The sequence below is a fragment of the Pristis pectinata genome, chromosome 23 (assembly GCF_009764475.1).
Source record: "Pristis pectinata isolate sPriPec2 chromosome 23, sPriPec2.1.pri, whole genome shotgun sequence".
In the NCBI taxonomy this organism is placed as follows: domain Eukaryota; kingdom Metazoa; phylum Chordata; class Chondrichthyes; order Rhinopristiformes; family Pristidae; genus Pristis; species Pristis pectinata.
In genome coordinates this window covers 11866586-11891419 of record NC_067427.1, presented here as the reverse complement: position 1 = coordinate 11891419, position 24834 = coordinate 11866586, and the positions used below count along the sequence as shown (strand labels likewise).

General features: G+C 42.3%; 1 protein-coding gene across 1 annotated transcript in view; it reads left to right on the top strand.

Annotated features, from left to right (window-relative positions):
- fpgs (folylpolyglutamate synthase) overlaps positions 1-22158 on the top strand; it is a 36358-nt gene extending 14200 nt beyond the window's left edge. The window contains exons 11-16 of the mRNA XM_052037324.1: positions 4180-4281; positions 8244-8341; positions 13376-13428; positions 13983-14058; positions 17460-17529; positions 18581-22158. Coding sequence (XP_051893284.1) covers positions 4180-4281; positions 8244-8341; positions 13376-13428; positions 13983-14058; positions 17460-17529; positions 18581-19002 — 821 coding nt within the window. The 3' untranslated portion in view covers positions 19003-22158. The remainder of the gene's footprint in view (positions 1-4179; positions 4282-8243; positions 8342-13375; positions 13429-13982; positions 14059-17459; positions 17530-18580) is intronic.
- The last annotated feature ends 2676 nt before the right edge of the window (positions 22159-24834 follow it).

The window sequence follows — 24834 nt, the reverse complement described above, 5'->3', positions numbered from 1 at the left end:
AATGTGGAAACCCATGGGATTGAGAATTTTTTTGGATCCTGGATAATAGTTTTGCTTGATATAACTCCTTTCTAGCCCTCGCCTTGGCCTTGTGATGAACACTATCCCAGCACTTAGACGGTTAGATTGACCCACCTGTAGCTCTCCCATCCCTTGTACAATCAGCTGACATGATGTGTTTCACTTGCATTCAGCTTTCCCATGCTGGTTCTTCACCACAGTGGTGCCGCTGAGATCGATAACTTTCACTGTGTAACCTGCACTGTGTCCTTTAGTATGCAGCACTATTGCCATTATAAGAATATAGGGCTTGAGGTAAAGGGTAGTAAGCATGAGGATGGAACTTTCCACAAATCAGCTGTTAGCCCAATGTCCAGAAGGCCTTGAAAAGGAATACAAAATACTTTGGATGTAGCTTTCTGAAAGTCTGGAACAGCATGACAAGGGTGTAAAATCCAGAAGGTTTAGTTGAGATATAGAACACTTGAAGGCCCAGAGCAGGTTCAGCAAAATTGGTTGCAGTGTCCAGATGGTCAAGAACAGGTGCAGAACAACTTGGCTGAAATGTCCAACAGGTTTATTATGCTAATCAGATATTGCATACTTTGGGTGCAGCATACAGCTGCAGTGACACTGCACTGATATTTTCAGTTGAAGCAGCAGTTTTATAGCCTCCCAAATTAGTCTGACAAATTCAGTCAGTTTTTGTTCCTGTATGAACTGGATGAAAACTGCCACAGGCTCATTTTGCACACAGCTCCTGTAACCAGCAGACAGGGGACTTTAATCTTGGGTCTGGGCATAAACCCAGAGGTTAGTAGATGAATGTTGCAACACAACTGCCAACCAGTCTTCCAGTTACAGGAGTTTATGATTAACATTTTTATGTTTACTTCTGTTCATTCTTGTGGAATGCCTGTCTTAAACAGTGACAGATTATTTGGGGGGGTGGGGGGGGGGAAGAGAAGAGAAGGGGCATTGACACAGTCCAGTTAAAGCTTGACATGGCTCCTCCACCCCATCTTTACCCAAGTTAATGATTAACCCAGGGTTCGGTTTCTCCGTTATCTCAGAATCATTTGATTCGTAATCTAGCTAGGAAAGTTCAGACTCTCCAATTACTAATTAAACTACTGCCTGCCTGCCTGCCAGACCTACATGAGGATTGCTAAATATCCTGTCCTTTAGTGGAACTAACCTGGGTGTTGAGAAATTTCTAGGTTTAATTTGATGACTAGCTGGTTTGACTTGAGGTGGAAAAAGGGCTTGGGCTATAATTGGTTTTGTGGGTCCTATGTTGGAGAGAGCAGAGGGCTGAGTGATCTAAGTCAGCCAGCAGTCCCACTGTCATTTGCAGCTTGACTGCATTATCATGGGTCATTTTTGGGGTAAGGAGAGAGGTGCTGGAGCTGGTGTAGGGATTAGAGAGATGACTTTGTGGGTAATTTTATTTTTGTATTCATTCATGGGAGTTGGTGTCACTCATTGTCCATCCCTGATTGTCTCTGGATTGAGGATATATTTTAAAGTCAGCCACATGGTTGGGTCCAGAGTCACGTAAAGGCCAGGCTGGGTAAGGTTGACAGATTGTCTTCCATTTCAAAACCAAATGGATTTGCATGACAATTCAGTAGTTTTGTGATTGCCCTTATTGAGCCCAACACTTTTTTGAATTGTTGATTGAAAGATGTCAGGGTTGGAAAGCAAAATAAATTTCACTGTTTTGAGTACAGCTGAGATTTGCCTGCTGTAGATCAAAGTAGCTTCTTTTCTGTGGAAATATCTATGTAGCAACAAACAGTGTGGCCATTAGTCTAGACAGTAAATGACAAGTTAGTACTGTAGAACTGTAGTATTGCATTACACTTTTCTGTCTGGCATGATGTCCAAACACAAAACCTTATGTTACCTACCCAGCAACAGTGGGAGTATTTCCACATGGACTATATAAGGTGGCTCATTACTACCATCTCATGGGTTATTTGGGCATCACCTGGCACCCATGTGAGAAAATAAAAAAAAAGTTCCAAACATCCTGGTGGGATGGGGGCATTCTAGTGAAGGGCCCTGGACCCTGTTGTTACTCTCCTCCCTGATCTTTTGGGTATTTCCAGCACTTTGTTTTTTATTTCGTCTCACTTTTTTTTCTCCTGAAACCATGCTAATTTAAAAGGCCAATACTCTCACAGCATTCTTTGTCCTCGCTGACTTCCTGTGAGCTTAAATTCAGTCTCTGGTGTACCCTGAATAACTTGCTGATGGAAGTTAGGATCATGGTCATTTGCGGTTTTGTAGCTCAGAATCATTCCAGACTGGTGCTGCTGTTCTCTGCCACATCTCGCAATGCTATTACAGCGCCAGCGATCGGGGTTCGATTCCCGTCACTGTCTGTAAGAAGTTTGTACATTCTCCCGTGTCTGCATGGGTTTCCTCCGGGTGCTCCGGTTTCCTCCCACGTTCCAAAGACTTACGGGTAAAGTGGGCAGCATGGACTCGTTGGGCCGGAAGGGCCTGTTACCACGCTGTAAATAAAAAATTTAAAAAAAATCTCATTGCTGCATGAAACAGGTCACCCAAATTCTATATTCCAGGGTAAGAGACTTCCCCTAGTTTTCCTTCAGCCTACAGGAGCAGGCACGGACACCTGCCTGCATTGCAGGCTTCCCTGAACCTGCAGGTATTCAGAGACTGCACATGCCAGGGAGGTCTCTGCAAGACCTCAGGCCTCAAGCAACACCTGGCTGTAACCCTGCAGGATCTCTGTGGCCCCTATGTACGAAGGACATGCCTCCAGTGGGCACTCTTCTTCAATAGCCTGTCCATATCATTCTAGCTCTTGGGAGAACCCTTCCATTCCTTCCCATCCCTTGTTACATACAGTAGCCTCACTTTCCCATAGCTGAAAGAGTGTCTCTTTGAGAGTTGGCTGTAGATATTGAACTTTCTGTGTTTCATGCTGAGAATTGCAAGAGCTTGTAACGTCAATAGGGAACGTCGTGCTAAAACCGACAATATCTGCTTCAGTGCAGCATTACACAAGGAAACCAATGGCAATTGAGATTCTTGTTTTTTAAAAACAATGTTAAGATAATCCACAAGGCCAAAAAAAACTGACATTAGACATTCTTACAGGCTAACTTGTAATTTTCATGGGAAATTGCAAGAAGCAGTGTAAATTATGGGAAGCTGTATAGTGCAGACATTTGACTATACAAATACAAATTGTTGTGAGCTACTGAAAGTAGTTCTTTGATAGCCATATTTAGAGTAACAAGCAGCAGGCACCTCAAGGCACTGGAAAGATATCACCATCTCTGCGAAATCCACAAAGTTCATGAGAAAAGTAAGTGAACTAATGCCAATGACATCTCCAGACAAACACACCCAACACTTAAGGCTGAGTTTCACAAAGTCAGACCATGTCACTCGTATGCTCAAGCCCAGATTCCCAAAACACACTCTAATTCAAACTCTATCATGGGAAGATATTACCTGGAGGACAGAGGATGTACTCAGTTTTCTTGAAGAAATACAGCATTCCCACTGACTCCTGGGAATCCCTGGCCCCATTGACTGTTAAAGGTAGAGGAGAAACTGTCAGGATGATAATAGGAACCTGGGGTTCATGCGCTGGGAGCACACAGAAGCCTGTGTAAATGGCAGAAGGAGCATGTTACCCACTCACCTGCCTGCCCCATAGCGCACTCCTGTCCATGTGCAAGAGTTTAAACTTTGGCCTCAACAGTCAGCTGAGAACTGGAGTGGAAGCAAGTTATCCATGATCCCGAGGGAGTGAAAAGGAGAACATGCAGAATGGTCATGTTGCAGTGTGGTGTTCTGGGTGGTTGTAATTGTATCTGCTGAGCGTTTGAAACCTTTATGATTGGTCCCACATCAGACATGTCTTACTAACAAATGGGGGGAAACGCTCAAAATTCAAAAAGTTGTTGTCCTAATGAGCTGATTATGCTGTTGAGTTAAATTAATAGCACAATAGGTCCTTACTGATGAATTCAGAGTGGCATGGGAGGACTGACCATGTTAGTGCTTTGGCCACTGTGCTGTGGTGGGAAATTTGTGTTTGATTTAATAAGGTTTGCAGATTTTAATGTTATTTTTAGTGGTTGGGCTGTCAGATGATGGATTCCTGATGTCTTGAAACCTTTTTGTTTCTTGCAGATTTCCCTCCACTCCGGGGAACACAGGACTTTGCTGAGCAGCACTTCAAACAGAGCCCACCTGTCAGCTTGTCTTTCTGTCCAAGCCCTGCCATGGTGGAAGGTAACCCTTGCTAATCCCCTGTGTGAATCTGTCCCTAGCCTCTGTTGCTAAAGAACATTAATACCTTTTAGTTTATCAGGGAGGCTCCTGCCAAAATTGAATGCAAGATTGAGCTAATTTCTTTCTTGAACATTTTTGCGTCCTGATCAGATAACGACAGGGGAATTTTTGGGATTCTGCCAACCAACCTATCTCGAATGGGGAGAAGTGAGTTGTTATTTTGCATATTTGCAGGATTTAGCTTATTCAGCCACTTAAGATGCATTGCACATTTTGGTAGATTAGGGTGGGTTTCCATTTGCTGTGTTGATGAAAGAAAAATAGAAGGAAACCTTCAAGTCTGTTGTCATGTTTGTGGCTTCTGCAACCCTCCATTCCCACACCTACAAATTTCTCAATCTTGGCTTTGAAGTTTGCATTTGTTCTCCCTTTTGGGAGGGTTGACTGAATAAGGAAATAGTTCACTCCTACAAAACCCCAATTGTTAGATTATACCTCAGCCAACAAAGGCATTCTGTTACCATTGTTGGTGAAGCTGAGCATTTCTGGAGAATTTAAAGGTATCAGTGCACTTCCATTAAAGTGCCTGTGTAGGAGCAGGAGAGCCAGCTGCTTCGGAGCCTGCCATCAAGACCTTTCTTTTTCCGGGACAGTGGGAATGCTCCAGGTTTTAATCATTCTTCAACACGTGTGTTCTTGTTCATCTACAATGTGTACTTCATTGGAACACTTCAGAAAGCTATAACAGTAGACCTGGTAAGATTTCCTTCAAAGACCCCAACAGTATTTGAGGATGTGCAGCACCAACTGCACAACAGTAACATCTTTAAGGTGAGATATGAAATGCTCCACTCTCCAGAGGAAACAAAAAAAAACAATCCTTGGGACTAACTTGAAAAGTCGGAATTTTTCCCCAGTGCCCTGGCCAGTAATTATCCCCATTCTGCATAACGAGAACAGATCAGCTAGTCATTATCATATTGGTGTTTGTGGGAGCTTGCTCCATATAAACTGACATTTCTTCCATCTCAACAATGAACACACTTCAGAAAGTACTTCGCTGCTATAAATCTTGGCTCTATTCCTTTGAAGGGAATGTAAAAAAAAAATGTGGAAAAAAGTGCAAGTCTTTATTTCCAAGCATATAATGAAATAATTGAAGTATTTTGACAATTGTGTAGGTTTAATGAGATACAGAGACTTCAGGGACTGCAAATAATGGAATCTGGAACAACACACAAAAAGCTGGAGGAACTCAGGAATTATCTTTTGGAGTGAAATGGACAGTCGCTGTTTTGAGGTTGAGACCCTTCATGTAGATGGAAAGATAAAGGGGAGATAGCCAGTATGAAAAGGTGGAGCGAAGGGGTGAGATTACTGCGTGATGTACTGTTTGCACCCACTTCTCCCCTCCCCTGGTGGTGATCCATAATTTTACCATTTGTCAGGGTAGGATTGTGAAGTTGTGACTTTTTGGACTAGTAGTCCAGTATCACATGATAATGATTGGCATTGGTTTATTATTGTCACTTGTACCAAGGTACAGTGAAAAACTTGTCTTGCATACCAATCGTACAGGTCAATTCATTACACAGTGCAGTTACATTGGGTTAGTACAGAGTGCATTGATGTAGTACAGGTAAAAACAATAACAGTACAGAGTAAAGTGTCACAGCTACAGAGAAAGTGCAGTGCAATAAGGTGCAAGGTCACAACAAGGTAGATCGTGAGGTCAGAGTCCATCTCATCGTATAAGGGAACAGTTCAATAGTCTTATCACAGTGGGGTAGAAGCTGTCCTTAAGTCTGGTGGTATGTGCCCTCAGGCTCCTGTATCTTCTACCTGATGGAAGAGGAGAGAGAATGACCGGGGTGGGTGGGGTCTTTGATTATGCTGGCTGCTACACCAAGACAGCGAGAGGTAAAGACAGAGTCCAAGGAGGGGAGGCTGGTGTCTGTGATACACTGGGCTGTGTCCACAACTCTCTGCAGTTTCTTGCAGTCCTGGGCAGAGCAGTTGCCGTAGCAAGCCGTGATGCATCCAGATAGGATGCTTCCTATGGTGCATCGATAAAAGTTGGTGTGTGTCAAAGGGGACAAACCAAATTTCTTTAGCCTCCCAAGGAGGTAGAGGCACTGGTGAGTTTTCTTGGCCATGGCATCTGCATGATTTGACCAGGACAGGCTGTTGGTGATGTTCACTCCCAAGAACTTAAAGCTCTCAACCCTCTTGACCTCAGCACCGTTGATGTAGACAGGTGCATGCTGTGCCCTTGGTAATCACAGCCAAGTCGAGGGTCTCTGGGTACATGGTTGTGAAGTGAGCAGATCTCTCGTGGCTGCTGAAATACAGTCATGTGCAGGTGCTGCCTTCTAGTGGATTTCAATCATAAATCAGTACACAACAGCTTAATTCCAGCAGAGATCAAATGCTAAAGCAGAAGACAATTTAACCCATCAAGTCTTTGCAGGCTCTCTAGTTCATGCCACTCCCTGGAAAGGATTAAGGCATTTTAGGACATTTGAGTTCAAGTAGAAATGCAATTCAGCATGGTTTGGAAGAGCATTGAGGTACACAACATTCATTCAGTTAGAAAAACAGAGTTATTTATATCAGGGTATATTTACAGTACATTGATGTACAGTGGTTTTGGCTTCATACCAGTGCTGCAGGAAGCAGTGCAGTCCAAAGGTGGTTTCAGGGTCCAAGCTGATTCCTGTGTAACATTTCTTCCTGGTTTGATTCCCAGATGGCTCCGCTTTTAGTTTAAGCTTGTACTCGTTGTTTTGGAATCATCTACCAGAAAGAACAGTTTCTTTGCATTCTAAATGTGTTAGTTAGATCACAATTAGTATCATCTTTACTCAAGAAAATAGTTAATTTATTCCGTTCAGTCTCATAATTGGCCTTGAGGCTTGGCATCATCACATCGGTTTCAATATTCTTGTGTCTGGAATTGGTTACTTGTGTGGGCAGTTGATGATCCAGTTGCCAAATAGGCTGAGCAGTTGGGGCCTTGAATTGGAAAGATATTCCAAGCTTTCATTCAAACTCATTCCAGTGATGTGGGTGTTGCTGGTAAGGCCAGACCTGAATTGCCTTAAACTGGTGGAGAACTGCAACCTTGAATGCCCTGCTAGGCCACTTTGGAGGGCAGCTGAGATTCAGCTCTGTTGCTGTGGGTCTGAGGTCACATATGGGCCAGTCTGGGTAAAGACACACTTCCTTTCCTAAAGGAACTTGGTGAGTCAGGTGGTTGTTTTTGACAATCCAGTGGTTCCATGGCTGCCAATGCAGACACAGGCTTTTTAGTTCCAGATTTATGTAGTTAGATTCTCCAGCTGCCATGGTGGGATTTGAATATGATGCTGGATAAGGTCCAGGTCCCATAATTAATAGTCCAGTAACATAATAACAGCACTACTGATTAAATGAAGAGGGGACGAGAAGATTTGTGTTGAATATAGATAGCAGTAGACACCTGTTTGGCCAAATGGCCTGATTTTGTTTTTCTCTCTGCAGATTATTGTTGCTGTTGGAGTTTGCTTGTTTTTGGATTTCAGTGAGAATGAATTGGATTCACTTGTTTCTTGTGTCAGAATTGGCTTGTGGGTACAAAAGGAAGCTTGCATGAGGTACCCCAGGGAGTGGCAGCAGAGGAATAGAGAAAAATAATTCACACCAGACTGTGACTGTGAGCCAAAATGGGGTGGGGGAATGGAAGAAGTACCTGCTTGCTGCAGATGGGGAGAGATTAGCTGGGGGAAAAAAAACTTTTCTCATTGAGAGTTTATGGGATAGGGACTGAGGAGATCTACCAGAGTTTTTCATGATGTCATTTTTGTGGAATATGATGAACTTGTAACTTGAGTTTGTGTTTCTGCTAAGACTTATTTCTATACAAAGGTGATCTGGCATTTTATTTGACACTTGAATTCCTTTTGTCTCTGATCCTTCGCCAGGGTTACGCGATACAGAATGGCTTGGTCGATCGCAGATCCTGAAGCGTGGACCCGTGACGTATTACATTGACGGCGCTCATACAATTGGTAGTATAAAGGTATGTTGGCATAACCTGGGATTTGCTATCTTGTTCTTGTAATTAGTGTTACTTTGAGTCTGTAATTGTGTCACTCAGGTTTGTTGCAGCCCACTCTCCCTATCAATTCCCTATGCGGACTTTTAGAGCTGCTATAGAATGCCACCCAGAGCATCCTACTCCAGTGCTTTTCATCCACTGCACCCTCATCCCAAACACGTTGAGCTCCAGCTTTCAGTTGTGTCATGGTGGGCATTTATGAAACAGAACCCAGAACCTCCTCCATAGGAGCAGGGGAAAGCTGCAGAAAATTGGTTGTGTTCTTACAAAACTGTTATCCGCTCTGAATGGAATCTGAGATGTGGGACCTTTTCCTCCTAAACCAGTTAACGAAACCCCTAGAACTTGGATTGAGCAGCCAGGCCAGTAAGAAAATGCTTTTCAGTGACGTTGGAGTTGGAAGGGTGGGGTGAGCAAGGACGTCAGTATTCTTGTTTCTAGCCGCTGTCTCCTATTAGTCTGAGTGAAGGTTCGGAGGTGGACGAGATAATGGGGACGAGATAATGGGAACGTGAGCAGGAACAGACCATTTGACCCCTTGCACCCACTCTGCCATTTAGTAAGGCAATGGCTGATCTTTTACCTTAGCACCACTTTCCTGCACTAACCCCAACTCTCTTGGTTCCTTTAATATCCAAGAATCTATCGATCTGTATCTTGAATGTATACAGAGACTGCACAGCCCTCTTAGGTAGAGAGTTCTAAAGGTTCATTACAGAGTGAAGAAATTTCTTCTTATCTCTGTCCTGAATGGCCAACCCATTATTTTACAACAAAGAACCCTGGTTTGAGACAACCAGCTAGTGGAAACATAATCTCTTCATCTATCTTGTCAATCCCTGCAAGAACAATTTCAATCAAATCATCTTTCATTCTACTAAACTGGTTTGGTGAATCTCTATTTATAGGACAACCTCCCCTATCCCCAAATACAGGAATGATTCTGGTGAACCTTTGCACTCTTTCTATCGCTGGTATATCCTTTCCTGAATCTGGAGACCAGATCTGTAGAGAATATTCAAGGTGCAATCTCACCAGGCCCTTTATAATTGTATTAAGACATCTTTACTCTTGTACTCAAATCCTCTTGCAATAAAGGCCAACATACTGTTTGCTTAATTTCTTACTGTACCTGCAAGTAACTTGTAGTGAATCATGTATTAGGACACCCGGGTCTCTCTGAACATCAACTTCTTTGAATCTCTCATCATTTAAAAAAAATACTCCACTTTTCTGTTTCTTTTTCTACCAAGTGGATGACCTCAGATATTTCCACACAAATTCCATCTGCCATGTCTTCAGCAATTAACTCAGCTTGTTGATATCCGCTTGAAATCTCTTGCATCTTCCTTGCAGCCCACGCAGCCACCCAGCTTATTGCTGTTTTTGGCAATATTTTAAGCCTTTTCCTTCACTCTCCTTTTCCAACCTACTTTGTTTGCCACATCTTGACCACTTTTCCACTTGAGTTTTTATGCTTTAGAGGGATATTTGCTTTAAACTATGTATTAATTCTTTAAATGTTAGCCATTGCTTTTTTACTGTCATTTCTTTTAATGCAGTTTCCCACTCTTCCAAAGCCAACTCGCACCTCTTACCTGTGTAGTTTACTTTGTTTAGGCTTAAGAACCAGGTCTTGGATGGAACTAGATCAATTCTACGATCTTATGATCAATCTTCCCTAAAGGCTACATATTAAAAAGATTATTTATTCATGCTTTCTCATTATATAGAACTAAATGTAGAATTGCCTCAACACACTAATCTAGAAAAACAACCCTTATATACTCTAAGAATTGGTTCTTGGCAGTTGCTGCTTTCTCGGTGTCCCAGTCTATTTGTAGATTGAAGTCCAATGTTGTTATTGTACTACCCTAGTTAAATGTGTTGCTAATTTCCTGATTTATACTCTGCCTACTACAGGTTGGCTTTCTGCCACCTGCTGTTTCTTTGCTCCACCTTAACCGATCTTTCTGCTTGATTTTCTGAGCTCTCTACTGCCTTTATCCCTTCTTTATTATCAGGGCTGCCATTTCCATTTTACTTGCCTGTTCTAAAGAGTATGTATTGAGGAGTATTTCATTTCCAATTGTTATAGAGACGTTGCAATTGGATTGTACCCATTTATTTCCATTTGTGCCATTAATTCATTTTTCTTGTTACAAATGTTGCATGCGCTCAAATTAAGAACTTTCAGTTTTGGCTCTTTACCCTTTTTTCCTGCTCTGATGTTAATTAGCGGTATACTCTTATGTTTGTATGCTCTGTCTCTAACGGACTCTGGTCATCATTACTCCTTTCACCACCCTGCATTACCACCTTGCCCATTCTTTTTGACTTCCTAAGTCTCCCCTCACCAGGACAGACCACCTGTCTGCCTCCTATCCCCCCCAAACACACAAATTAATAAAACCTTTTATATAGCCCAAGTGATTCAATTTGCTAGTACCCTGGTTCCAACCTGTCCCATGCAATAAAACCCATTTCTCCCAGATCAAAGACACACAAAATTCTGCAGATGCTGGAATCTGGAGCAATACACAAAAAGTGCTGGAGGAACTCAGCAGGTCAGGCAGCATCCAAGGAGGGAAATAAACAGTCGACGTTTCGGGCCGAGACCCTTCATCAGGACTGGAAAGGAAGAGGGCAGAAGCCAGAATAAGAAGGTGGGGGGAGGGGGGAGGAGCACACGCAGGCAGGGGATAGGCGATTCCAGGTGAGAGGGGCAAGGTAGGTGGGTGGGGGAGGGGGAGAAGATGTAATAAGCTGAGAGGTGATAGGTAGAAGGACAAAGGGCTGAAGAAGGAGGAATCTGGTAAGAGAGGGCAGTGGACCATGGAATGAAGGATGGGGGAGGGGAGGAGAGGAGATGGGCAGGTCATCAAGGCCGGGGGAAGAGACCCATAGGAATAAGGGAAGACAAAGGAGTGGGAAGGGGAAGAAAAGGAAGGGCTGGAGTTGCTGGAAGTTAGAGAAATCAATGTTGAGGGCATCAGGTTGGAGTCTCCCCAGGCGCAATATGAGGTGTCGTTCCTCCAACCTGCGTCTGGCCTCAACATGGCAGTAGAGGAGGCCATGGATGGACATGTCATTATGGGAATGGGATGTAGAATTGAAGTGGGTGGCCACCGGGAGGTCCCGGCTGTTCTATGAAATATGTTTAAAATGACATTTCTCACCAAACTTCTTTGGCACTCACTCAGTGGGTACTGCACAGTCTGCAGAGGTACAATGGGCATCATGTGCCAGAGAGGCAGGGCTCCAGGAATGGATGTGCACCTTAAGAATCATGAATGTTGATATGTTGCTGGGTGAGGATTTCACATGCTATCCACTGGGTGGACAGAATGTTGAAAATTCATTTCTGAATTGAAACCTGTGAATATTCTGTGGATGAGACTAAAATTGCTTCTGGTGAACCTTGGTCGCCTCCCTCCCTATGTGCCTTGTGGATGTTATGGAGTCATACAGCATGGAAATAGGCCATTTGTCTCACTACATCCATACTGACCATAGGGCACCCATCCGTATAATCCCATCGTCCAGCACTTGGCCCAAACTGCCTTTACCTAGACGATTCATCCAGACGCTTCTTAAATGCTGTCAGCAACACTGCTTCTGCCACTCTTTCAGGCAGTACCTTGTGATGTTCTGTGATGCCATTTGGTAGCGTGTCTCTAACCAATGTCACTGGAAGCTTATTTGCTAAGAGTCATTGTAGGAACTGAGGGTGAAAAAAGTGACAAGATAAGATGGTCCAGAAGTATAAGTCACATGGGATCCAAGACAAGCTGGCTTAGGGGATCCAAAATTGGCTTGGTGATAGGTGGCAGAGAAAGATGTTTTTTCTGATTGTAAGTGTCTGTTCAGTGGCGTACCACAGCGATCATGCTGGAACTTTGCTGTTGTGATATATATATATATAAAATAAACAACCTGGATGTGGATGTAGGAGGTATGATTGGTAAGTTTGCAGATTTTTTGTGGATTAGTGAGGAACGTTGTCTAAGGCTACAGCAGTATATGGATCAGTTGGAAAGTTGGTCGGAGTGTTGGCAGATGGAATTTAATCCCAGCAGGTGCGAGGTGATCCATTTTGGGAAGTCAAATAGGGGTAGGACATCTACAGTAAATGGTAGGGCACTAAGGAATGTTGATGAATAGGGGGACCTTGGGGTTCAAGTCTATAGTTCACTGGAAGTTGCAACACAAGTCAGTACAGCGGTGAAGAAGGCATATGGCATACAGGTCAGGGCATAGAATGTAAGAGTGGGTATGTTATGTTGCAACTTTGCAAAACACTGATTAGGCCCCACTTGGAGTATTGTGTGTAGTTCTGGTCATCGCACTGTAGGAAGGATGTGGTTGCTTTGGAGAGAGTGCAGAGGAGATTCACCAGGAGGTTGCCTGGATTGGAGGAGTTCAGTTATGGGGAGAGATTAGGCAGGGTGGGCTTGTTGGGCAGGCAGGCACAGTAATGTAGTGGTTAGCAAAACGCTATCACAGCGCCAGCGACCTGGGTTCAATTCCAGCCATTGTCTGTAAGGAATTTGTGCGTTCTCCCCGTAACTGGTGGGTTTCCTCTGGGTGCTCTGGTTTCCTCCCACATTCCAACGATGTATGGGTTAGGAAGTTGTGGACATGCTATGTTGGCGCCGGAAGCGTGGCGACACTTGCAGGCTGCCCCCAGAACACTACGCAAAGGATGCATTTCACTGTGTGTTTCGATGTACATGTGACTAATAAAGAGATCTTTTCCTTGGAATGATGGTGGCAAAAGGGACATGAATTCCAGAGGAAACTTTGGAGAGGAAAGTGGGGTTGTATTGGGTAGTGTTTTGGGGGAGGGGGGTGCAAAGGGGAGCTGGAGTATTTTTCAGTGGCAATAAAGGGGAGGAGAGTGAATTCCTCATGGGGCTATAATGTTTGGGAGAAGTTGTGTTCCTCTGCAGGAGTGTTCTTTGTGTGTGGACATAAATTCTGCTCTTGTTTCAGGCCTGTGTCAAGTGGTTTCGGGAGCAGTCATTGAAGGAAGCAAAATCAGTGAAGTAAGTAGTTACAAAATTGTGTTCAAGCACCTTGTCCGTCCTTGTATAAGTCACTTGCGTTGAACCAGCTTTCTTCCCAGTCCCCAGCCCACTGTGCAGGATGCTTACTGGAGGCATGAAAGTAATGGCTGGGTAATTGAACAAGATTGAAAAAGATGAGGACAAAGTAAAACTCCGTTCTTTGTGTCTTTTGCCAAACGCACCATGAGCTTATTGAAGGTTACTTAGGCAGTTCTGCACTGCTTTACTGGACGTTGTTTGTGTGAGGCTGTATATGGGAGCATAAGCTTATACCTTCTCCACAACCAAAAGGGAGTATACCATGCAGATCCAGTAAAGAGTGTGTAATGGTACATTGCACAGAATTTGAATGGGTGGTGTACAGAAACATACTGCCCAGATCCCAAGGTGGGGATCAGGTATCACAGGGGAGCTTGCTGCACTCTCTGTGCAGGTGGGTAATGGGGATCAATGGCCATTTCTCACAGCTGAAGCACCTGAAAATGGTGTGATGTTGTTTTCCTGGTTTCTGACTGTTTATTTCTTGTGCTTAGGGGGCCTGTGGTAAAGGTGCTGCTGTTCAACACGACAGGCGAGAGAGATGCTGCTGCACTCCTCAAACTGCTTGTGGTAAGATCTGTTTGGATGATAGGAGTTTGGCTGATTTACAGCATTGAAGGGCTTGTGTGTTTGCTTGCAGTACTTGCAAAAGAGTGTGTGTGTGTGTGTGTGTGTGTGTGTGTGTGTGTGTGTGTGTGTGGAAAAGTAAGAGATTGATTTATAATCTGGGAAACACTAACTGTCGAGTCAGGCCACTCTGCTGGGATAAGAGTATCTGCTGCTTGCAAGGGTCCTGTGTTTAAGCTGATTCCAAGTGCACTGGTGCCTACACCACGTAATTGATTGTGTTAAGTGGCACTGTTGCTTGGTGGCACCTAAGACTGATCTTGGGAGGTTTGAAAGTTGCTGCACTCATGGTGGCAACATACCCAGGTGGGAAAGTATTAAGCTGGCAGGCATGTTCAAGCTACCTGACCATTCCCCCTCCCTCGTCCCCTTCCGATGCAACCATTTATCCATCCAGTAGTTGGGGAAAGAGTTCAAGCCTGAGAAATATTTAAGATAAAGCTCAATAGATATTGGACAGTAATCCAGGGATGTGGAGATTGGGCATGGGAATAAAATTGAAATAGCTTCTTGCTTCCAGTGCTGCTCCTGTTTTATTTAAGCAGCTGTGCTGTGACCACCAACTACTGCCCAACACTTCCCGGGGGCCATGGACTTCCAGTCAAGGAACTCTGCTGTAGAGTGGCAGATGTGGTCGTACTGTCTGCTGGAGCAGCATCAAGGTGATGAGTGTTGCATTCCTGCTCCAATTTCTTAACTTTTTGTTGTTTGAGAGGGGCAATTTCTTCTCCCCCAGCTCACTTCCACAGAAGGTCTTATTCTATTCTTGCTGCCTTTGTCGAGCTAATTTGCCTCCTGAAATGCATTTGAGTTTGATCCCTTGAACTCCAGTTTTTGTCTTGATGGAGCTGATGTCATATTGTGTCTGAGAAGATCTGCCTCAGATGCAGCCAATGCTGTAAAATATCAAATTTAATTATTTTTATATCAGTGCCTACTGATTTATGTCTTAACAGGAAAGATGTCAAATATTTACAAAATGTGAATCTAAATGCTCCCAGGCTGCAAACCATAACCAGCACTTGATGGTTAGCCCCATTTTGCAACATAAATAAAAACCCCTGGCGCATCTGCTACAAGTTTCCATCTTTCATGTTTACATGGTCCCAGCAGTAGCTGTACCAAGAAGTTTCAGTGTTTGCTTGCAGCTCCATCTAAGCAGTGTACTGTCAGCCAGAGGTATTTTTTTCTCCAACTTGTTTAGTTTTGTTGCTTCAGAAATGACTTCAGAGGACAGCAGTTTGTGGGCTATGACCTATGATTTCCACTTGGTGTTCTTCCAGTACAAAAGCTTTTTGGGAAACTAACCAGAAATTTAACTAATCCAAGCACAAGTGGTTACTGCAAGAACAGGTTAGAGGCTGGGTATCTTGTGGCAAGTGACTCGTCTGTAAACTCCCCAAATTCTTTCCAACAAAAGCCGAACACAAGTGAGTGTGTTGGAACACTTGCTTGGATGAGCACAGCTCCTATTATAGTCAAGACCCTTAGCATGCATCATCCTGGCAAAGCAACCCCACCAGGTTGGCACCCCGTCTCCACCTCTCCAGACATTTACTTCCTCTACCATTGGCACAGCACAGTTGTGGTGTTTGCCACCTACAAGATGTATCACAGTTGGTCACTAATGCTGGTCTGACAGCAGCTCCCAATCTCGTAACCTGCATCACAGTCGATTAGATCCCTCCAAGTTGCATCAGTTTGACTTCAGAATGTATTCTCATTCCTTCATTGCTGGCTCTAAATCCTTGGATTCTGTATCCAACAGCACTCCGGGATTAGCTTCACCACCCAAACTGCAATGGCTCAGGAAGATGACTCATCATCTTCTCAGTGGCAGATGGGTATCTACTGGTTGAGGATGTCACTGGGAGACTGCATTTTATTGCCTATTGGTAGTGTAGCGGTTAGCGTAACGCTATTACAGTGCCAGTGACCTGGGTTCAATTCCCGCCGCTGTCTGTAAGGAGTTTGTACGTTCTCCCCGTGTCTGCATGGGTTTCCTCTGGGTGCTCCGGTTTCCTCCCACATTCCAAAGGCATATGGGTTAGGAAGTTGTGGGCGTGCTATGTTGGTGCCGGATGCGTGGCGACACTTGCGGGCTGCCCCCAGAACACTACACAAAAGAGGCATTTTACTGTGTGTTTCGATGTACGTGACTAATAAAGAAATCTTATCTTATCCTTGCTGGCTATGCTGACATTCAGGAATGAAAATTAAACTCTACTATGTTTCTGTGTGGGGCAGTTCTTTGGAAATAGAACAAGTTACAGTTTTCCACACAATTTTTCCACAATATCCTCACATAATCTTTCACTGCATCATCCAACTCAGCTGTTTTGAAATGAAGTGTCCCTGAAATTGGTCATTATAATCTTGTAAATACGTGCAAATTGCTGTGTATTGATTGTTTCCTGTATCTAACTATAAGCCGACCACGATGTGGTTTGTACTTTGAACTATATAGCAACTTGCATTTGTATAGCACCTTTCTGTAGCAAAGCATCCCTGGGAGCTTCACAGATGTGCCATCAAACAAAAAATTGACGCTGAGCAGCATCCAGAGATATTGAGTCGGGTGCCTCAAGCTTGGTTGGAGATGTAGGTTTTAAATAGCATCTCAAAGAAGGAAAGAGACTGAAGGATCTGGGGAAATTACAGGGCTTAGATGTTTGGCAGTAAAAGTCAAGGCAGCCACTGGGAGAGTGATTGAACTTGGCAAATGAGCAGAAGGCCAGAAATAGTCATTAATTACCAAGCCAGTTTCAGTGTTGAGTTGTCAGTTGCATTAACCCTCTAGGGATGTAATTATCAGCCCTTTGGTGAGGGCAAACTGTATATCTGAACCATTTCTGCTATAGCATCTTAAACAAAAATATTGCAGCTCTGAATCTTTTTGGCTGCTGGGTTGACATAACATCTCTCTAACCTCCTGAGTAAAATGATGCTATTCCAGAAAAGGACGGTTGAATAAAGGAAGGAATGGGGAATAAATGATTTTTTTCTTGCCAAAGAGTGCCAGCTACAGAGAAAGCAGAAGACCTGTCACAAAGAGAATCTTTAAATGAATGTCACAAGTTAGCTCCTGAAAGTAATGTAACTTTTGATGTATTCCTTTCCTACCTTGTCCATTTGCCATTGTCAAATTCCTGATTTTGGTGATTGCAACGAAGACCTGTGGCAGATTTCAGAATCAACACTGGCTACTCCCAATGATTAGGTGGTTTGAGGTAAGTCCTTCTTTTAGCCAGGGTCAGTGCTTGGCATAGGCAGACCAAAGCAGGAAGCAAAATAAAGCAAGTGCCTGCTGCTCAAACAATAACCTAATTTGTGGTTTCTTTCAGCCATGCCAGTTTGATTTTGCTGCTTTCTGTCCCAATCTCTTGGAGGTAGCACAGAAGAATCAGAATCCTGGTAAGCCCAGTGTTTATTAACAATTTCCTTGTGTCTACAGGGAACTTTTATTGGGTCCTTGGAAAGCTCAGTTAGTGAATACATCTGGGGTTGTATTGAGTTATATAGGTAAAGAACGTTGTAAAATATTTTGTAGTATTGGAAACGTTTTTGGGGTGGGGTGCAAGTTGTTAGACCAGTGTGGTGGCACATGAAGCCAGCTTGCTTATCTTTGTGAAAAATTACCATGCATAGTGGCTGGAAATTTCACGTGCAGTGATACCTGATCTGTAAAAGGAACCTGTCCCCATGGTTAGTATTTTAGCTCATCGAATGATTGGGAGAAATATAAAGCTAAGTGATGCATTCAACAAATTAGAAAAGAGTAGATTTGCCAATGCAATCTGATCAGTGTTCAGAATTGCTGGCTAGTTTGAAATATGAAATAGTGAAAGATTTCTAATGGTGAGTATTAAGAGGCAGTTGTTTCAGGAACTGTGGCTCAGTTTGAATCATTCTTGGCTGTTGGGTAGGAAAGGGTTGAAGTGCCATTGGTAAAAGTACTTTTATTACAGATTCAAGTAATGTAAGGATTACTAAGGGAAGGCCATTTGAGCTTTAATGCTGCAGTGGTGCTGAGTGTGGAATGGTGTTGAAATGCTAAGAATTTAGCTTGGGCTTATTAGCTTGGGAAACTAATTTTTAAATCCTGGTGTTAATTTATAGTAACCAGTGCAATCTAGTGATATGACCCAGTTGATAGCACCCGAGTCAGCATGTTGTAGTCAAGGACACTATCTCCATCAACAGCAGCTTAAGACTGAATTTGTATAACATTTTAAGATGCCATTTCTGGGAGATATATTAAGTTCTCTTCTCAAATCTTGGGTGGATGCTAAAGTTCCTGCCACTAGAAATGAACTGCTGTCTGTGGAACCCTGCAACCTGACCTGTTACTCCAAGAGGATTTTGATGCATTATTTCCAACTTTAGCACCTTTCATAATAATGAGCAGAAAAGCTACACGAGGAGAAAGGTCCAGGTTTGATGCACACGGTTTTTAATGTTTCAGATCAGAAGAATTACACAGTTACTTTGGAAAATATGCTGGGCCGTTGCTTTAAAAATCACGGTGCCTGGTGCAAGCTGACAGAGGTGAAGCAGGACAACTTGTGGAGCCTGTCGGGAAGTAATCTGGAGAGTTTGACTGCATTGGTTAAAAAGGACAGCTTGGATGGGGGAGCATTACTCTTTAATGAATTGGATTGTGACCTGATGACTCCTCGCGCTCTTGTCTTCCCCTCCATCAACGAAGGCTTGCAGTGGATAACCCAAGGCCGTGACCCTGGCCTCCAGCCTGCCCTGGCTAATCTGCTCCATCTGGCAGGGCCAACAACACTGAAGGAAGCTTCCACCGTACAGATCCTGATCACAGGTAGCCTCCACCTAGTGGGTGGGTGCCTGAAACTCCTGGACCAGTCTTTGTCTCAGTGAAAGCTGAGCATTTTGTTGGGGGTGGGGTGTGTGAGAGGGAGACATTGCTTTAAGGCCCTCTGAGGACGAAGGTGAGAGGATGGTTTCCAGGTCCAATGTGATATTTATTGTATTTGACTGTGTTTAAGCACAATAATATTAAATATGAAGTGATAGCATTAACTGGGTCAACTAGAATCTTTAATGAACCTTGCTTTCATTTAGCTCAGAGGTAGATTGTCTGAATGGATCTTGGAATTTTTTTTTTCCGCATGATTAGTGTGTGAAATGAACTTCAGGCCTAATAATTTATATGGTTTAAATTTTTGCACATGAATTATTTATTTTAAAAAAAGAGTCTTAATCATTATGGGTGTTGCAAATGAGGCAGAAAGTACGTGGAAAGTGATCTGGGGCAGTGGCACACTCACTTGTGCTTTGAATAGTGGCTGAGAGTACTTGTGTGGTAATGCCTGAGATTTCTCGACTAGATTTTTCTTCGTTTCCTTCTGGGCATTATATTACCCAACAGTTACACAATAACAATTTTAACTCTGTCCATGGGGGAGTTGGATGCTTCAATGTGTGGCTCATTTTTTAGAATTTATTTTGAAGGCATCCAAAAAATGGCATTATAAATCATCACAATTGTGAAAATAAACGTTAGTCAACACTACCAACAATATTTGTGAATTGTAAAACCAGATGCATGACAGCTGGATGCATTTTCAGTGTGAAGTGGGGCTTGGATGAGTTTAACACACAGGTGTGACTCCACAACACCCCTCAGTCCGACTGTCATCTCCAGTTGAAAGCTGCATCAGTGGTCTGTCTTGGGATTTCACCAAATCAGACCTGTGGGGCTGGGATAGGACCAGTCGACTGGGGCATTGCCTGCTCATCACCACAAGGGATGACTCGGTCAGGATTGGTAAAGTCTAGTGATGTAATAAATTGATTCTTTTTATCTGTATAAATGTCAACAGATGCAATAATTTAAAAAAATTTGGTTCTAGCTCATTTCCTCCAGATCTCTGAGAACTTACTCCAAGAAGTTCTCAGCATTGTGCTGTGGGGTGGTCATGTGCCTTATGAAAACTAACAGGTTAATAAATACCCATTTCTTTCTTTAGAGTATGTTCATATTCAGGTTTTAACAAAGAATGGTGGTGTGCCAAATATCAGGGTGGCTTGACACAGCTTTGTATTTGTGATTCCACTGTAATTTCAGCAGTGTCACGGAAGGGGTAAAGAGAACTCAATAAGATTGCAGAAGAAATCAGATGAGGAGTTACCAGGTGCACCACTTAGTGGTTCATTGCAGAGCAGCACTGCCAGAGTCTGGACTTGAATTGCCTACTGGTTTTCAGTAAGTAGCACGATCTATAAGCATAGCAAGACACTTTAAATTTGTCAAATTATGTGCTTGGCTCCTGATTACAATAAAGTGGCTCTAAGTCCACTGTTGGTACTGCGAGACAATGTCTATGACAAAGTGCTGAGCTCTTCTTTTGACTGTGGCTGTTGCATTGTCAACGGCTGATTCCTTTGGTTTTGTTGTATCTCAATTACAAGTTCCCACTTTAGAGTGTATTAACATAGTCAAGGTGTTATAGTTTTTCCTGTGATCATGGTGATTGGCTACAGGCTTTTCCACCTTTTAATTCCATTTGTGTTCATAATCACTGTAGAGCCACCCTTGGGGTTCACCGAGTGCAGCCACCTGCTTCCACATAAAGTTCAAAAGGTGGAAGACTTGTGTCAGAAGTTTTGATTTTCATATTTTAGCAGGTAACTATGAACAAGTCTTGATAGGAGGTTCCAAGATGTTCTGAAAATTCAGATTAGTGACGTGAATAGGATGATCTGTAATTCCAAAAGATATGCATTCAAACTTTCTGTTCTGATCTCCAAAAAAGTGGGTGTTAGAATGGCTGCAACCATATGGTTGACATTGGCTGCTAAGGAGGAATGTTACTTCCTTCTGAAGACAGCCGGCTATAGTAAATGGGTCCAAATATCGACAGAAGAAGCAGGAAACTATTTAAGGGTAGATGTCAAACTCCTAATTGTGAAATGGAAATACAATAAATCAAATACTTAAATAGATCAAGACTGCTGTGTTAGGGGAGGGTGATCTTAAATCGTTCAAGCTCCCTATAAGATTAGGTTGCTTCCTCAATTCTTGGTGGCAGGGTTAAAATCTGGAATACTTGAAATATTATTTACCATGCGCCCATTACATGGAAAAAGAAGCTGCAATGCGTATTTTAACATATTTTAAAATTAAAAATAGCCTGTTCTCCTACCCCCAGGCTATGTAACATGAACTATTTGCCATCCAAAATGGACATGGAATTCCAGCTGCTTTATATATAAGTATCCATTAAGGGCAAAATAATCATAGTCATTTGTCTGAATCATGAGTGCATTTGTTGGTTCAATTAATTTTATGATGCAACCGTCTCCAAGCTTGATGTAGTTGTTGATAATTTGCTAATATAATTTTCATTGGTGACCAAAAGAAAACCTCAGGTTATCTGAACAGCAAGAGCACTCCTAAATTTTTGTGTCAAAATTGTTCTTTTGATTTGTTTTAAGTCATTAAACTTGAATTCATGTTGGTCTTTGAGTAGGCTGCTGCCTTTGAAGTTGATGGGAATTGAGTGATTTCGCTTTGGAGAATTCATACAAAAATTCTAGTCCATGGTGGGTCTGAGGAACAGTTTGAACTGTGGTGGTAGGGGAGGAAGAAATTATTTTAAGTGCCATATTCACTTTAAAGAGTGTTAAATGTCTTTTCAAGACGGATGTGTTTTTCCTGTAAGGATCTCACGGACAATGTCTAGGTTTCTTTCCAGTTTCTTAAATGTACAACTTTTAACAATATCGCAAAAATTCGTATAAATTAATTTCAAAGTCTTAAAAGACATTTACTTTTGCATTTATGTCTTAAAGTTTCTGTTAAAAGATGATGTACGTAAGCTAAGACATTTAATGCATTTTCAGGTTGAGAATTCCAGACTTTGCTTCTTTATAACTGGTTTAAATGATTTTGAACTGTACCTTGTGTTTTAGGAAATAATTCTTATGTCCTTGTGTTTTGATTTTACTGTAAATTATAGTCTTGCTGCAATATTTAATATGAAATAATCATTAAAGAACTGACCTTTTTCCAATTTGGTTTCTGCAAATCAGTTCATACTTTTCCAAACATACAAATTGAGAGCAGAAGTAGGCCACTCGGCCCCTCAGGTCTGCTCCATCTTTTGATGAGATCATGATTGATCTGATTATAACCTCAACTCTATATTCCGTCTACTTCCACCAACCTTTAAGCCACCCCCCCCCCCCTTGCTTATGAAGAATCTATTACCTATGCCTTCAAAATATTCAAAGACTCTGCTTCCACTGCCCTTTGAGAAACTGAGTTCCAAAGGCTCAATGACCTTTTGGGAGAAAAAACTTCACCCTATCTGTTTTAAATGAGTGAAGCTTTATTTTTAAATAGTGACCCCTAGTTCTAATTTTCCCACAACAGAAAACATCCACTCCACATCCACTGTCAAGTCCCTGCAGAATCTTGTATGTTTAATCAAGTCCCCTCTCACTCATGAATTCTATCAGATACAAGCCTGGTTAAACTTTCTGGTTAAAACATTTAAGTACATTCTCCAACCCCCCTGTCCATTCTATTCTCTGAATTTCTTCTAAAGCATTAAATCCTTGCATAAGAGCAACATTGTACAGTACTCCATTTGTGGTTGGATCATTGTACAGTAAAGCTCTGATAATCCTCTATCTGACTATTCAGAAATCCTGATGTTTCAGCATCTGGTTTACCAGGTGCCGCTTGCTGTATTCCCTTTCAACTCATTGAGGTCCTGATTCCTGTGCACCTTTTGAATTCACTTGGGCCATTTCCTGCACTCCCTTTAAACTTACTGGGTTCACTGGAAAATTTATTGTACAACATCTTAAAATGAATTAAAAGTGTGTTGGGGTATTAATAGGAATAATGTTCAATAGTCTGGCACCACCAAAGCCCCATGTGTGCCGGATTATCATTTTGCAATATAACTGAAGCATAACCTCCCTAGTTCTGTATTCAGTTCTCCTAGTATTAAGCAATGACATTCTGTTAGCTTTCCTAATTACTTGCAGTACTTGCATTCCAGAGCCTTTTGTGAATTGGGTACTAGAACACCAGATCCCTAATAATCTGAGAACTCATGCAAAATCTCATTGGGTAATCTTAGACCGCATTCTTCCCTTTTTATTTTACATGCCAAAATTGACAATTTCATTCCTTACTATACTCCCATTTACCAGATCTTTGCCCACTTGGTTAACCTATCTCTTTGTAGTCTCTTTGTCACCTTCACAACTTAATTTCTACCTACTTTAGTGTCATTATCAAATTCAGCAACTAAACATTTAGTGCCTTCACTCAAGTCATTTGCATAAATGATAAAAAGTTAAGGTTCCACTGCTGTCCTGTGGCAGAAAACATATCATGCCAACAAGAGAACAAAAATGAATGCCCACTGTTTCCCATTAGCCAACCAATCTCCTGTCTAAGCCAATATATTATCTCCTACATTAAGGTTTCTTAGCAAGAACCTTTGCTTCACCTTATCAAATGTCTCCTAGAAATCTTGAAGGTAATGTATCCCCCAATTTTCCTTTTATCTACAGCACATTACTTATTGGAAGAATTCCAATAAATTAGTCAAACATGATTTCCCACTGACTAAATCATGTTGACTTTGCCTGAATACCTTGAATTTTTCTAAGTGCCCTGCCATAGTCTCCTTAATACAAGTGACCCTGGTGTTACATAGCAGGAAGCCACATCATCCGCGCATGCATTCAAGAAAACAAAAATAAAATGGAAATTGGCACACAAATTCCATGAAGATGAACTTTTATTCCATAGCTCAAATTTTATTGGTAGTTATTTGTGAATTCCATAAGGGTGAATTTCCATTACCTCAACTGCTGTAACACGAGGAGTTGCCTGTAATAGCTTCTGACATTTTCCCTATGACAGATGTTAAGCTGGCCTGCAGTTTCCTGCTTTCTGATTTTGACTAAAGAGTCACACTTGCTATTTTCCAATTCAATGGAACCTAGATGGTAAGATTTTGGGAAAATTAAAACCAATGCATCAATTTCTCTCTAGCCAGTGAGACGGTTGAATTCAAGGCATGGTATTCATTATATTACCACATAAATAACTCTTTTACCAAAGCATGCCCTAACTGCTGCCGCTCTCATTGAAGCAGTCATTTTCACCCCAGTTACTTGAAAGAAACAAGAGCTTTATAAAGCCCCAGCCTTTGAAGACTGATTTATAGTTTCATTGGACCTAATTTTTTCCTCACTCAGACTTGAACTAGAACTTCCACCCATAAACCTACAACTTTTTCACCTATTCCTCCATCATGCACACACACAACACTGGTGAATGAATGGCATTCTTTTGAAAGTATGAAACTACAAAGTCTGGCAATAACTGCTGGCGCCAAATGGGGTTATGTTACTTTAGTAACTTCCTGTATCTCCTCCCGTTTTCCAATTCATCATGACTCTTGGTCTTCCTGTTTGAAATCCAAAGATATTGTTGAAAAGTGGATCTGTCATGGTGCCACCTCAGAGCTGTTCTCTGCTTTATAGTTCAGGCATAGATGGGAACAAAGGTCAGAGGTGAGTTTCTGGACAATTAAGATAAGATCTTTATCAGTCACATATACATCGAAACACACAGTGAAATGCATCTTTTGCATAGAGTGTTCTGGGGGCAGCCCACAAATGTCGCCACGCTTCTGGCGCCAACATAGCATGCCCACA